The sequence below is a fragment of the Arvicanthis niloticus genome, chromosome 19 (assembly GCF_011762505.2).
Source record: "Arvicanthis niloticus isolate mArvNil1 chromosome 19, mArvNil1.pat.X, whole genome shotgun sequence".
NCBI classification, from domain to species: Eukaryota; Metazoa; Chordata; class Mammalia; order Rodentia; family Muridae; genus Arvicanthis; species Arvicanthis niloticus.
Window position 1 is genome coordinate 31,908,306 of NC_047676.1, and position 15,614 is coordinate 31,923,919.

The 15,614-nt window shown below is 44.8% G+C and overlaps 1 protein-coding gene across 2 annotated transcripts; it reads left to right on the forward strand.

Moving 5' to 3' along the window:
* The first annotated feature begins 2,908 nt into the window (after window positions 1–2,908).
* Ptger4 (prostaglandin E receptor 4) lies at window positions 2,909–15,614 on the forward strand. 2 transcript variants are annotated; one of them, XM_034523233.2, is made up of 3 exons: window positions 2,909–3,461; window positions 3,960–4,891; window positions 13,760–15,614. In XM_034523233.2, the coding sequence occupies exons 1-3, from the start codon at window positions 3,446–3,448 to the stop codon at window positions 14,348–14,350; spliced, it is 1,539 nt and encodes a 512-aa protein (XP_034379124.1). In that variant the 5' UTR covers window positions 2,909–3,445; the 3' UTR covers window positions 14,351–15,614. The 2 variants fall into 2 exon arrangements, with proteins under 2 accessions (XP_034379124.1, XP_034379125.1); XM_034523234.2 differs by having other exon boundaries at window positions 2,912–3,525.

Genomic DNA, 15,614 nt, shown 5'->3' on the forward strand with positions numbered 1-15,614 from the left:
GAACAAAGATTAGAATAGAGATCTCTTCATTGAAATATACAAACAATAACAAGAATTGCCCACAGGATTATGGCAAGTCTCTCCTTTTGCAATGTGGATTCCTGGCAGAATGTGAGGGAAACTGAACTCCACTGCCCCAGTTTTCCAAACCAAGGAAATAAAATGTTTCCCAAACTTTCAATGCTCCCTTCCAAGTATTAACCCTGCCTGACCCTGCTTAACTTCCTAGGCAAAGACATGTTGGAGATATTATGGCCGAAGATGAAACTTTCAGCTTTTACTTCTGAAGACTCACTATTTTGAAGAGAAGTGAACCAGGGCAAGAGAAATGGCTCAGTGGTCAAAAGCACTTGCTGTTCTTGCAGAGTATCTGGCATTGATTTCCAGCATCCATAAACAGCCTTCAGCCTTCTTTCTGTGACACCAGGCCCAGAGGATCCAACCATCTCTTCTGGTCTCTACAGGTAGCAGGCACACATGTGGTGCACAGGCATATGTACAAGCCAACACCCATAGCATTAAAAATAAATATATCTTAAGGAGAAAGAGAAGGCAACTTCTTAGTTACAGTACATAAGAAGGAACATTGTATTTGGTGGACCAAAAAAAGGTATAGAGAAGCTTCATTGTATTTTGTTTTAGCTTTGTAAACTGGATTCTTATTTTCTGTCAGCTTAAAGCTATTGGGAAGAAAGTTTAAAAGACTAGTAATCAAATGCCTTGGTTGATAACACATCCAATAATAGATACTGATTTTCTCCAATAATATATACTTCAAGATACTTAATAGTTTTGCTTTTTAGGTGTGTTTTAAACAAGGTTTCACAATAAAGCCCAGACTAGCCTTGAACTCAATTTCCCTCATTCAGCCTCTCAAATGTTGTGAATACAGGTCTGTACCACTATGACCAGCTTAATATACTCTCCATCATGACAAATTAATACCACCAATTTTTAACTAAAATTTTCTCTGAAATTTCATAACTGTTCACAATTCATTCTTATTCTCTTTCCCGTACCCTCTCTCACCTCCCTCTCATCTGTTTGTCTCCCTCTCCCTCCCTTCTCCCCTCCCGACCAATCTCTTTCCAAGCTTTGTGAGCCTAGGCTTGCTTTATATCTAGTTTAGCCAAGGCCATCTGTGTGGACTGAAACTATTTCCTGTAGCCTGAACCACCACACCAATCTTAACTTTTTCATTTCGGGAGTTTCAAGAGGAAAGAAACTGGGAAAGAGTATGTTAGCAGGCTATGGGAAATGTTGTCTCGTGTGTTTTTCTGACAACCAGCTAACATGAGTAACAGTCACAAGGAATGGGGGTGCAGGGTAGTTTCTGTCTTTATTTTCTGGTGTGGATTTGTGACACCATTCTAGAAATTACTATCCAAAGGACATACAGACACACACACACACACAAACCGACATCAACGGTAACAGCAAACAAAAAATAATCACCGCTGATTTTTTTTTGTATCAGATAAGAATGCTTTCCCTTCCTGATGTTCATGAAGAAAAGACTTGCACGTGGAATGTATTACTATGCCCACATGTTCCCTTATGCAAGTAAACACAATTCTGAGTAGTTTTCTAGGTCTGAAGTTAGCTGAAATCAGAAATGCTCATTGGTTCTCCCATCACTCGGTTGTTTCTGAAACTAGCTGAAGAATCAGATAAATTCTTAGCAGATTGTTTTGTATTCATAAACTAACACTAGAGGTATACCTACTTGTCTCATACAAGATTCAAGCCACCTAGTTACCCCACAAGATGCTAAACATGTGTGCTTCAGATGGAGTGAGGTTTTTCTAAGAATCTAAATTATTTGGAAAACCATTCTACAGTATCATTGTGTAGTTTTTAAAGGAGCTAGTGACACGGTTTTAATTGCCCTCTGGTGTTTTCTCATCTTAAATTCTGGTTTTTTTTTTTTTTTAGGAGAATAGTTGATAATTAAGAAATGATTGTTCCTCATCAAAGAAGAAGCCGAACAAACTATAAGCCATAGAATAGAGAAAGGCAAATAGACCTTTTCTGAGTTTAACAAAGAGGCAACGCCTGGAAAATCCGTTTATTTACTTGAGTTTCAAACCCCTTCTAATGCTGCAGGTGAAGGCAGCTATCAGAAACCTAACAGGAAAGCGGAAGCTGCTGTCCACACTTGTTTCAGCTCAAGAACCCTCCTGAGGAAGAGAGCACTCGACAGTTAGACAGTCTTCCCCAACTAAATCTCAGGTGTACCAAAGAAAGCCCGAAGACTCCGCCACCTAAGCGAGGAAAAGTCGCAGTTCCGTGTAGCTCGCCTTCCTTCCCGCCCCCGCTTTGGTGCCCTATTGAGCGCAGCTAGGGAACTGCCAAGTAAGTCCTTTTATGGTGAGAGGATGGATTCTTCGTCTCCCCGCCCAAGCATGGTACCTACTCACCCGTTCACCCATGCCTCTGCCAAGTCCCACCCGGAGCGCTAGGGCGTACACGCCCACGGATAACCACACACCCACTTCTCTCCGCTCAGTGGCTCCGGGGTAGAACCCTAAAGCAATTGTCCCTACTTCTGAAGACCCAGATGCTTGATCTGCGGGTGGAAGGTGCGAGAATTAACCCTCTCTAACCCACAGAGCAATGTAGACCAGACTCAGGTCTCAGCATCATTCCCACTAAACGCACAGCTCGGGGGTGGCTAAGCTCGAGCTGGGGTTTCCTGGGGACTCTGTCTGCGGGATCTCGGTACCTTCGAGGGAGGGAAGGCACTGAAGCTGCACCCGCAACCCGGCGGTGGCACCGGAGCAGGTCCCTCCAGCCCTCCCTAGCCTCTCCGCCCCGCCCTCCATCACCGGGCTCCCGGGTGGTGCTAGAGGAAGTCTCGCCCCGCCTCCTTTTCCAGGTCAGCCAATGGAAGCCCGGGCCGCGCTCTGACTTTCTCCGCCCCCTCCAGGGAAACTTGCGGGAGGAGAAAAGTTTGTTCAGAGGCTGGAAACGCCGAGAGCGAAGCTCGAAACCCGGCAGTGGGAGAGGAAGATGAACAGCCCCAGGTCAGAGCCCCAGGCCCAGTGGAGCCCGTGCCGCCCCCAGAGCACAAGGAGCGGCCTCAGCGGCAGCCGCCTTCTCCGATAGCTGTCCGTTCAGCCCGCGGCTGGGGAGCAGGGAGCCCGGACCTACGCTCCGTTCCACCTGCACGCGTGGCGACACACCTGGACGCTGACCTCCCGCACTAGACCTGCGGGCTCTGCAAAGCTGAGACTCATCTTTGAAGGAAGGAGGGGTTAGTAAATCAAACAAGAAACCCCAGACCGGACTTCACTGACCCATCCCCGGCTAGCCTCTCCTGCTTTCCAAGCTTTTTTGAAAGCAAGATACTCTGACCTCAGTTCCGGAAAGTTGGCAGCCAACGAGCCCCTGTTCCGAGAGTGGCAAAGGCTTGACAAGTCCCGCACTGCGTGGGAAGAGACTGATGGCTGAGGTTGGAGGTAGGTTCAGAACGACTGAGGCCTGAACCTTGGGGCGCACCGGGCTCCTAACCCCACCCTACAGGTAAGTCGGGATGGAGGTCTTTGCGTGGTCAGGCGCTCTTCCGGGAAACCAAAGAACAAAATGTCCATCATGTCCTAGATGTCCATAACTTGTTTCGATAAGCATTTTATCCACTCTGTGGGGAATATCACTAGGGAGTCACTTTTCCCTTGAGAAGGGTCTTGCTCATCTTGGCAAGGGAATGAGCTGAGCATGGGGGCGGGGGTTGGCGGGAAAGACAGTTATCAGCTTATTAATATTAATGTCAGCAGAGTGGTGCTCTTGACAGAACGAAGCCAGAGCTTGGGGATTTAAGTAGCCACAGTTAGCGAGTAGCTACGGATGAGGAAGTCGGATCTGGTTGCTCTCCTTATCTGGGCGACACAGCATTTTTGGCCATGGGTCGAACACCTTGCTAGTGGTAAATGGCTCGTCTCTCCTTTTTCTCTCTCTAGATACCATCCCTAGATCGAGCCGTGAGCTCCAAAGCTGTGTACTACTAACCACCATCATGTCCATCCCCGGAGTCAACGCATCCTTCTCCTCCACTTCAGAGAGACTGAACAGCCCAGTGACCATCCCTGCAGTGATGTTCATCTTCGGGGTGGTGGGCAACCTGGTGGCCATTGTAGTATTGTGCAAGTCACGCAAGGAGCAGAAGGAGACGACCTTTTACACTCTAGTATGTGGGCTGGCTGTCACTGACCTACTGGGCACACTGTTAGTAAGCCCAGTGACCATCGCTACATACATGAAGGGCCAGTGGCCCGGAGACCAGGCACTGTGTGACTACAGCACCTTCATCCTACTTTTCTTTGGCCTGTCGGGTCTCAGCATCATCTGTGCCATGAGCATTGAGCGCTACCTGGCCATCAACCACGCCTACTTCTACAGCCACTACGTGGACAAGCGGCTGGCCGGCCTTACACTCTTCGCGGTCTATGCATCTAACGTGCTGTTCTGCGCACTGCCCAACATGGGCCTGGGCAGGTCGGAGCGGCAGTACCCCGGTACCTGGTGCTTCATAGACTGGACCACCAACGTAACGGCCTATGCTGCCTTCTCTTACATGTACGCCGGCTTCAGCTCCTTCCTCATCCTCGCCACCGTGCTCTGCAATGTGCTGGTGTGCGGCGCGCTGCTCCGCATGCACCGCCAGTTCATGCGCCGCACCTCGCTGGGCACGGAGCAGCACCACGCGGCCGCCGCCGCAGCGGTGGCTTCGGTGACCTGTCGGGGCCACGCGGCCGCCTCTCCGGCCCTGCAGCGCCTCAGCGACTTTCGCCGGCGCAGGAGCTTCCGGCGCATCGCGGGTGCAGAGATCCAGATGGTCATCTTACTCATCGCCACCTCTCTGGTGGTGCTCATCTGCTCCATCCCTCTCGTGGTAAGTGTTTGGGGCTGGGACCCACTGGGCCTCTCTCCGGCTTCCGTCTGCCTCCCCACTCCCCTCCTTCTCCCTGATTCCTTGGGAGCGACAGAGTTTTCTCCAGTTCTGGGCTGGTACCACTTCAAGGCGTCTCTGAGCAGACCTAGGTTTTCCTTCTAAGTCCTGACCTTAAAGAGACTCAGCAGGTGATTTCCCCCTAGGTCCCCTGAGGTTCTTTCCCTGAAAGCGTGACTTCTGAGGTCCCCTGGACAGCACCGCCCCTCCCCCCCCCCCCCAGGTTCCCCTTCTTGTCTTGTTTTGCTTTGTCTCTTCCCTGTACCTTCAGGCAGGATCAGTTTGGGGGGTGGGGGGGCACAACTCACTAGCATTACTTACTCTAGCGCTCCACTCTGTGGACCAAAGTCCACAAACCAAGGGAGATAAGCTTTGTTGAATTCATTTCCTTAGGAGACAGGGTGCGGGTTCAAACATTTTGATTTCTGCATTCCTTTGACTTTTTTTTTATTATTATTACGAGTGTCTTGCTTAGAATAATCTTGCAGACACATTTATGCTGCACCCTGCCTCCGACCCGCCTCCCTTAGACCCTCCACCCCTCCACCGCCTACCCACCCAAAACCTTTGAACAGACTCCTGAACTGGGGATGGTCCAAATTCAAGTTCTGTATTCTTTTTGCAAGCTAAGAAAGCACGAGGGACTAGTTGGTGTGCATGGCGCTTTAATTCTCAAAGACCAGGAGCGGTGCAGTTTCTCCTTTATGGAGACTCCAGTCCTCATCCCTGTAGTAATAGTCTCTTGCTGGAACACTTCTAATTCGGTCCTTTGGCGAGCATCTGTTGGTGTCTTGGTGCACTTTGAGGAGCACAGTCTTTAAAGCTGGCTTCAGGAATGTCTAAAATACTCTAAGTAGAAAGAAGCAAACGCCTCTCAAAGTCTCTGCTTTTACATGCAACTGACAGAATGCACCAGAAACAAATCAGTGGTCGAGCATAATTCTTCATCTAGAATTTATCTTGTTCTGAGTTCTCACTCTCAAAAGACTGTGCAGTCCTAGAAATTCTAAACTACCTGGTTAAAAAGAGATTAGCATCTATGTCCAGTGGGAACAAGTAGAAGTAAACGTAATGACCTATTATTCTTTTCTTTCTCTTGTTAATACTACTGGGTATCTTTGATAGAGACATAATTTTATCTCTTACAAAAGTGACTGTAAATGGAAGGAAACCTAGTGTCGGCCGAGAGCCAGCATACAGTAGCTTCTTGCCAATGTGTATAAACAGACGTAAATATGACTGGCCAGAAGGGCCTTTAAAGCCATCTCAGAACCTACCTAATGCAATTTATGGAGTTAAGTTACACTCGGACCACATAAATACATGTTACTGTCTGTAATGGCAACTCAGAATGCAGGGATATCTGGAAGGGAAGAGCTGAGGCCTCTAACTTTGCCTTTGATTTTACGGGACAGTGGATGACAAAGTAACAGGATGACCTGAGGAATCAGAGCTAGGCCGTTAGCAACCATGCACATGCTCTCTAAACATGTTGGTTAGAAGTGAGCCTGTGACTCTACAGTTCACATGAAGCTACCGACAAACTACTCTCCTGTGTCATCTAGGGAAGCGTATGAGACAAATTCTAATGGGCTAACCTGGCCCTCGGTTTCAGGGCCATTTATGACAAAGCCTGACATGTGTGAGGATCTGGAGCTGTATTTACAGCTGCATGTTTATCACCTTTTAGCTGGTGAAAAATGCTGCTGAAAGTCACTACCAGGTAGAGGATGTTAAGTAATAATCTGTATCTGAGAGCTGAGACTGGCACAGCTAAGGGGCAATCACGCTGGTCAGAAACCTGCTTGCTCTCGTGAGAAATAAGTAATCAAATAAACAGAGTAGCTTCTGATGTTAGCCTTGAGTTTGGGCTACAAAAATCTAGTCTTTCAGGGGCAATTTAAATAAAAACGACTGTGACAAGTGATGAGAGCTACGGAATCCATGTGGTCACCCACAATGCAACGCTTGCTGAAAGGACCGAAAGAAACTGTCAGGGTTATAGTCTTTCTTGGCTGTTTTTACAGCCCCGCCCCCATATTCTGGGAATACACGAGATTAAAGCTTTGCAAACTCTCTGACAGTTAAGGCAGTTGGGCGTACATGCTTTCAGTTCAAAGGGAACTGGTGCTTCAACATTATCGAAGGAAACTGGGTGCTCATCCGTTGGAGGGAAACGAAGGTCGTCTCCAGTGCTCTAGGAAGGCTACCTGGCAGAGCAAATACAGCTGACTTGGACGTTCAGAGAGATAACACAAGGCAGAGGGAGGACAGGCGGCCCAGGGCCTGTGGGAAGAGGAGGCTAGATGAGGTCTTAACAGAACGGTTGATAATTTAGAATGGAAAGTGAATTTCAATTTGTTATGCAAAACAGAGCTGAGCTTGAAAGCTAGATCTGAGAAAGGCTGAGAATTGCAGTGTGGATATGACGAACGTGCCAAATCTGCAAAATTCTCCAAGTGGGTCATAACCAAGGATAGAGAAAGTGGGAGCACACACTATAGCACAAGCAACTTGTGGTAGAAACATGGTTCTTGTCATTGTGTCCTTTCTGCTATTAATAACTGGTCTCAGGGCTGAGAGGCTGTTGTCAAAGGCAGGAGACACTGAAGAAATGGAAACACATGCTTAAGATAAATATCTTGCATTCTCTAAAAACATAAAATCAATGGAAACTCCTAAGGTCACCATATTAAACACTGTAGCTAGATCGATTCCCGGTACTTAGTTTTGCAGTTATAATACTAATGTTGAGACAAGAGTTATAATCAGATCTTTTGCCTCGGGGAAAGGTATTTTTCCTCCACATGCAGGAAGCCAGGAACATATTTATTGCTTATTTGGTTTTTTTCTTTTTCTTTTTTTTTTTTTTTTTTCCTTCTTACTCGGAGCTACCAGTAGTATGGCAAATTAATTAATCTTCTGCCTCAGTCAGGTAAATTTTCCATCCTTTAGGGAAAGTGCTTCCTGCGCTTCTCTGCTTGCTTACTGGAAAGTCTATAAAGGCATCACCAGCAGCTTATAAAACTGTAAACAGGAATATGTTTTGTGGGAGCCCAACTGGAAGTGGGCCCATTAAATGCTCACATGAGCAGAAAGCACATGTGCAGGTAAAAGGAAGGTGATTAATTTAGATGCCACTGTAGCAAAACCAAGGAGATTCATTGCTTTTCTAAAAAAAAAAAAAAAAAAAAAAAAAAAAAAAAAAAACAACCAAGTTTTTTTTTTTAAAACAAACTGCACTTCCTAGAAGCAATATATGAGTCACAAATGTGAAATGAGAGGCCTTTTAGGAGCCCTGGGAGGACTGCAGAGCAGTACAGAAAAACAAGGTTTTGCCAAACCCAGCAGCTTGTTGAAATCGGCTCAGTGGAGCAGGCTCACGTCCCCACCCACTCCCCTCTTCGGTTTCCCCAGCTACAGATGAAGAACTGTGTCTAACTGGAAGGCCGGGAATGAATCTTTGATCAGTTCTTCTCACCTTCTTCACTGACATCTCAAGCTTTGCTTTCACGGAACATCTATGACAGGACATTTTCTCCCTTAGTGCAGAAGTGTTGAGGTTGTGAATTAGGCGTGCAAAACAACTTTTAAATTAGACTCGTAACGTAGATATTAACCAGTAGGGATAAAGTAACTTGCAGGCAATGAATGGTCAGTTAGTGGCCGAGAAGGCACAAGAAATACAGACTCATACCACCACTCAGTTAAGAGCATTTTCCATGACCATGTGTTTCTCAGGGGTGTGGTAAGGACTTCTAGTAACAGCTGTGTCAATTCTAGGCTCTTCACAAGGCAATGAGAGAACAGAGCACACAGGGATAATTCCTTTTCTGTGCTTAGAACAGAATAAGTCGCCCCATGCTCAAATCCAGTTACAGAGCCTCCCGTTTACTGGACGGCATTTCAATTCAGACCATCAGTTATTACATCAGTCTACTCAAGAGTTCAATGTTTCAAGTCAGCATTCCCTCCAAACAGGTTATTAAGCATGATTTTAATGCCAGCCATCAGCTGTCCCCCCAAAGCTGTGTTATACCTGCAGTTATTGGTATAGTCCACAGGGGCCATGTTTCCACACATAGGTTAATAAAAAAAATACTAAGTGATGAAATACATGTTAGTCCAAGCACTTTAAGAATGTATGCACAGCTCAGAGTGGTGGCTCACACCTTTAAACCCAACACTCCTGAGTTAGAGGCAGGCAGAGCTCTGTGGGTTCCAGGCCAGCCTAATCTGCATAGCAAGTTCCAGGCCAGTCAGTGCTACATAGAGAAGCCCTGTCTCAAAACAACAACAACAACAAACAACAATAAAAACAAAAGAACCCAAACCACTTAAGTATAAATGGTAAACACCTACACACCACAGGCAAACTATGGAAAAGTTTGTCCAGTAACACATCAGGCGCCTCTATGCCACATTACCACATATCCTCCCATCAACTTTCCCCTAGGCTTAATGTCTAATCAGTCTCAAGACGTTCAGAACTGTACAATCGCTGCCAACACCAGGCACAAGTTACATTCACAAGGTCTGCAGCTGCTCGTGGTCTAAAGCGGAAGAAAAGAGCCTTGTTTGTATTCAGCAAGGTTTTTAGAATTTTTTTCCCCTCTCCAACTCAAACATTCTGTTTTATCAGCAACACACATGCTTTCATAACTGCAGACCGACTGAACTTACACATTTATATAACATCCAGGGCTTGCTGGAGAAGGGGTGTATGGAAGTACTCTCAGCTCCTCGCATGGCACTGCTGTGGATGGTCCTACCAAACCTGTCATTGCTCTTCAGGGACAGGAAAGCAAGTGGCCTTTTGGGGTCAGTTTCTTGTTACTGTTGTTTGGTTTTCTGGTTTTTGGTTGGTTGGTTGTTTTTTTTTTTTTTTCTGGTTGGTTGGTTGGTTGGTTGGTTGGTTGGTTGGTTGACTGGATGGTTGGTTGGTTGGTTGGTTGGTTGGTTGGTTGGTTGGTTAGTTGGTTGGTTGGTTAGTTGGTTGGTTGGTTGGTTGACTGGATGGTTGGTTGGTTGGTTAGTTGGTTGGTTGGTTGGTTGGTTGGTTGGTTGGCTGTGTGAGACAGGGTTTCTCTGTGTAGCCCTGGCTGTCCTGGAACTCACCTTATAGAGTATGTGGACCTTAAAGTAAAGCCAGAGATGCTGTATTTATTCAAATGCTATAAAATGCCCAAAGCTTCTGGGTTTGTTCCTTTTTCTTTCCTCTCACTTGACACCGCACTGAGAGTTGGTGGAGGCAAAGTCAAGCTCCACTCCATTCCATTTGAGTCCCTGGAAATAATTCAATGGACTTTTGAGGATTTTTTTATATGAATTTAGAATTTGGAATTACTTATTGAATTTATTCTGCAGATTTAGGAATTAAGGCTCAGGCTTTATGCAAGCTAGGTAAGGGCTGTATCTGCACTGGACCATATCCTAGCCCAGAATGCTGTATTTTATACTCATCCATATACTACTCCTATGAGCTCTCATTTCCTGAAAGACACCAAATGACCAGATCCTGGGGCCTGTGCCAATTGTAAGCTCCCCTCCCCCAAGCCCCCATGGAACTCTACAATAGAACTTTATATGCACTTTGTTTTTATTCCCTCATGTTGTTAGCAAATTTAATCATGGCTGAAGATAAAATGAAATACTACATCATTCATTTGTTTACAACAGTGACTTTTTAAAATATCACAGAAATTTGAAAACAAAATGTGAATTCCTCATGTGTTCCTTTAAGTAGCTACAGCTTTCTGTTTTAACTGTTCAGAAATGCCGTCTACTCAGAGGTAACCGTGTTTCCTTTGAGGTTTTGGTAAAGAAGCAACCAGTATTAAAACATGTTAACATATATAATTCAAAGTCCAAACCTAACCAAGACTGTTTTGAAAGCTTCTTGGCAAATACCTGTGCAAAGAACATCCCAGGAGATACAGCACTAGCCTCTCTGGAGTAGAGCAACACTGCCCTCTAGAGGCTTAGGGTGTCAGGTCCACAGAAACCCTGCCACAAACAGGGCTACTACCCAGAGGGTTCTAGCCCAACACTTCTTTCATCTTTAGAAACATAATGTTGAGTGTGAGCAAAACAGGGACCACCGTACTTTCTAGCGATGACCCCATTACTATGAATAAATTTCGGACATAAATCCAGACTGGTGGAACAAGGAAAACAACATGAAATTCATCTGGTAAATGGAGCCCAGACCAGACCTGATTATCAGGAAGATAGCAAGCTTGCAAAGGTCCTCAACACTTTCGGGTCTCTAGTTTACGCCTCTTTATCCCAGCACTTGGGGAGATGAGGAAGATCACCAAGGGATTGAGGCCAGCCTAGTAAAGAATGAGACCCTGTCTCAAACACACACACACACACACACACACACACACACACACGCACGCGCATGCACGCGCACACACACATAGCCTTCCAGGTAATAAACACATCATCTGAGAAAAGAGGGGGAACTTGCTCAGCTCCTGAGTAGCACTAAGGAATTTTTATCTTTGCTTGTGTGCTTGTCTTTGGGGCACTGGAAAACAAACAAGCACTGTCCTAACAAGCACCATCGCAAGCCCAGGTTTTTACTAGTATTCACAAGGATTCTGTTCAACTAAGTGTGCTATTCACATGTTCTGGCAGAACCAAAAACTCTAAAACCATCTTAAGACAAGACATCCGAGACATCATACCCTGATGATTTGTTTCCATCATTTTTACTTATCTGCCATCTAGAGAACAAGATATGAATTTCACCTGAAGCCCAGTTGACTCTTATACTACAAGACTTGTAGTTGCTAATCCTTTCTCCAAAATCTTTAGACTTAACAATTTCTTGGCTCCTAGAAGAGTAGTTGTTGACGCCAGAACAGATAGAAGTTTAGTTTAGGTCAAGTTTTACAACCAGATATACTTCCAAAACCAGTGAGGAGAAACAGTGACAAATAAGAACACTGGAAATGTTCTGATCAAGGACCGATGGGCATCGGCCTGAGATCAATGAAGAAACAGAAGTAGAGTTGTATCATTGGCTCACATCATCAAGAAATAAGTTGCATATAAATTGAATTTTACAAATTAAAAATATATCTTTAATTTTTTTAAGCTTTTTTTTTACCCAAACTGCTATTTTCCTTAACATATCCATGCCCTTTCCTGATAAGCAATACAGTCTGAATCATTACACCAATTATTACACAAAACACCATGACAGTGAAATCACCAAATCTTGTTGTAAGCATTTGTTTCTAATTGACGCAGGCTCTTCGGGAGTGTTCTTTCTCCCTTTAAAACTTTTATCCCTCCTCCCTTAACCTTGAGAGTTTCTTCCTAACCTGAGATAATTCCCACAAGCAGACAATGATTATGATCTCAAAGCTTCATTTTACCTGGGTTACAAATAAGTTTTACCACACACGTTAGGAATAAACTTGAGAGTGGTAACAAGTGCTTTTCTCCGCTAGGGAATGATAACAATCCCTAAGCTTACAACGACCTTGCTCATTTCAGTGAATCATCAGACTTTCCTAGAAGATGGCATATCATTTCACTCTTCCATGACTCTGCATAGGAAGCTTTCTCTCTGCAGGAACTTATTTTCTTCTGTGGGAAGTTGGCAGGCTGCCCCTCCTCCATCAAAACCCAACACTGTTGCTTCTCCAGAGGGCTTTCCTCATGCCTGCCCACACGCAGTCGCTGCACCTTGTGTGCATTTTTCTTGGTCCTGTTGATTGCTGTGTGGCGAATATCTCCCTTCCCTGGCCTCTGCACCACATACATTGCTCTCTGCCTCTGAGTGGTGTGGGGCATCTCATACAACTGTTGGCTCCCAGAAACTGTCATAATACCTCAAACATAGTAAGCGTTCATTGTTGAGAGATGAGATACAGAAAAGGATATTGTTGAGTCAGTAGATGATTATGAGAAGAGTCGGGTTTTTTTTTTTAACTGTTCAAATTAAGGTTCCTAAGTAGCCAAGCTGCTAGGGTGTTCTGGTGTGTAGTCCATTTATGTCATGCCTAGTACACGGTAGGCTGCCAGACATGGCTCTTGCCTTCATAGCTTAACTACACCACAGGAAGTTGGCATCTTTACTACCCTGTTTGTGCACTGGTTTCCGAGTACTTGGCTACTGGCTAAAAGGCCTTAGAAACCCAGAGGAGGGGTTTGCTTCTCATTGGAGTTATGGAACGTCCATGAATTCCATTGAACCCTATCTTGAAAAGGTTTTAACGGCGGAATTGCACAACCGGACATGTACTTTAGAAATGCTCTCCTGAGGCAGACTGGAGGAGGGATAGGAGAGGTGTTGCATATGGAGGCGTTTGGACTTTGCCGTGACGTTATCTTCAATGAGAAATTGCTGTTGAAGATAAGGATTAGAGAAAGGTCTGGGTTCAAGAGACAATAGCACCATTATTAGGGAGAACAAGGAGAGCCAGGCCTGACCCAAGCAGACACCATCTCTCTGAAAACATACAATTCTCCAGTGATTCTGTATGACGGAAGATATTGATGGTGGGTCAAAAGTACAAAGTATTTTCTCTGAGTGTAAAGCTTGGGCAACTCAGGTTTTTTGGGGTTTTTTTGTTTGTTTGTTTTGTAATGATTACGCCGTTAATTGGCTTACAAAATGAGTCTCCTTTAAAATACAGTAACTGGCTTGTTGTGTAAACTGCTGTTGCAAAGCAGGCATTACCCCATAAGAGCAGCTACATCACGTCACGTTGCAAAAGTAAATGCAGCACTTAAGTGGTTTGCCAAATTGCCTAATTATTAAATCTCAACGTGGGCCTCTCGTTTATGCAGGTGCGGGTGTTCATCAACCAGTTGTATCAGCCAAGCGTGGTAAAAGACATCAGCAGAAACCCAGATTTGCAGGCCATCAGAATTGCTTCTGTGAACCCCATCCTGGACCCCTGGATCTACATCCTTCTTCGGAAGACTGTGCTCAGTAAAGCCATAGAGAAGATCAAGTGCCTCTTCTGCCGCATTGGTGGTTCCGGCAGAGATGGCTCAGCGCAGCACTGCTCAGAGAGTCGCAGGACATCTTCCGCCATGTCTGGCCACTCTCGCTCCTTCCTCTCCCGGGAGCTGAGGGAGATGAGCAGCACGTCTCAGACCCTCCTGTACCTGCCAGACCTAACTGAAAGCAGCCTTGGAGGCAGGAATTTGCTTCCAGGCACTCATGGCATGGGCCTGACCCAAGCAGATACCACCTCGCTGAGAACTTTGCGAATTTCTGAGACCTCAGACTCCTCCCAGGGCCAGGACTCTGAGAGTGTCTTGTTGGTGGATGAGGTTAGTGGGAGCCACAGAGAGGAGCCTGCCTCTAAAGAAAACTCTCTGCAAGTCACGTTCCCCAGTGAAACGCTGAAATTATCTGAAAAATGTATATAGTAGCTAAGGTGGGGGGAGGGGAGAGAAAGCACTGTTTTAGAATCGTATAAAATCCTGTGCAATAGACATACATGTGTTTGGCTGTACTCAGAAGGGCTGTCTTCATCTGGGACTCCCACTAGAGAACATTTGAGCTTCTGAAGACTCAAGGCTGCAGACTGGGGCCCTTGAGTGCCTGGGGCCTGAAGCACATTGGCTGTCATTCTGCTGTGACTCAAGATTGCAGTTGCAACTTGGCAGCTTTTTCTACTGGACAGGAAGATGGCAGAAGCTACGCTATTTTCATAGCAAAAAAGCTTTCTGTTTGGCACATAGCAAGGGTCCAGCTACTGGAAGGGCTCTACCCCAAACTCTGAGGACTACCTTACAGCTGACTTAAGTGTCTCACTAAAGCATGAAATGTGAATTTTTATTGTTAGAAATATAATTTAAGGTATTTATGTTCTTCTCTGTGAGAAGGTTTATTGTTAATACAAGGTATAAAAAACATATGATATGCCGTCTCCTGCCACTATAACCAGCTAATATTGTCAATGTTATTTTTTTTCCATAAACAAGTTCAGGCCAAGGTGTTGAAAACAGAGTGAAACTAATATCTATAAAATAAATTTAAATTTTTAAAATAGTTTAGTATCAAAGGAAAAAAATAAATATTATTTAAGATGTGAAAATTAAACCTAAAATATATTTTCCAAGCTATATATAATAATGAAAAAAGAAAAACATAGTATTACATTTATTTATCCAGAAAACTGTGATTTCAGGAGTACCTAACATTGCTAGTAAATATTTTCAACCTTTGTCCCCACAAATTGGTATTTTTAAAGATAGATGTAATATACTTTTTTTTAACGTCTCTAGCTACTCATAAGGAAGTGTATAGTATAAAAAGTCTAAGTAGCTTATTCTGTCCTGAAAGCGTGTGTAGTTTTATTTGTTCAACAAGATGTCTGACAGCATCCTTTAAAACTTAGAGCAAGGCAACTTCACAGAAAGAGACACAGATGGCTCTCTGGTGTGGTTTCTTCTCTGTTGTGTGTGTGTCCAGACACCGACAGTTTCGTGTAACTCGCAGTAATTACTGTACCTGTGTTTGGAGGAGCTTTCTCAGAGAAATGTCAAGCATGTTTTGTTGCTCAACGTGTCCTTGTGAATTGCTTGGTTGTGGTTCAGTTCTGAGCCTGATACTGATATGATTTTAAAGAGTAGCTGAACCGACTGAAATTATTACGGAGATTACAATAAATAATTGCATTCCATTTGA

What these genes read in the sequence shown, in the direction of transcription:
- Ptger4 (XM_034523233.2), top strand. An exon ending in TCTGCTCCATCCCTCTCGTG is followed by an intron (nt 4,892 to 13,759) that starts GTAAGTGTTTGG and finishes TCGTTTATGCAG; the next exon opens with GTGCGGGTGTTCATCAACCA.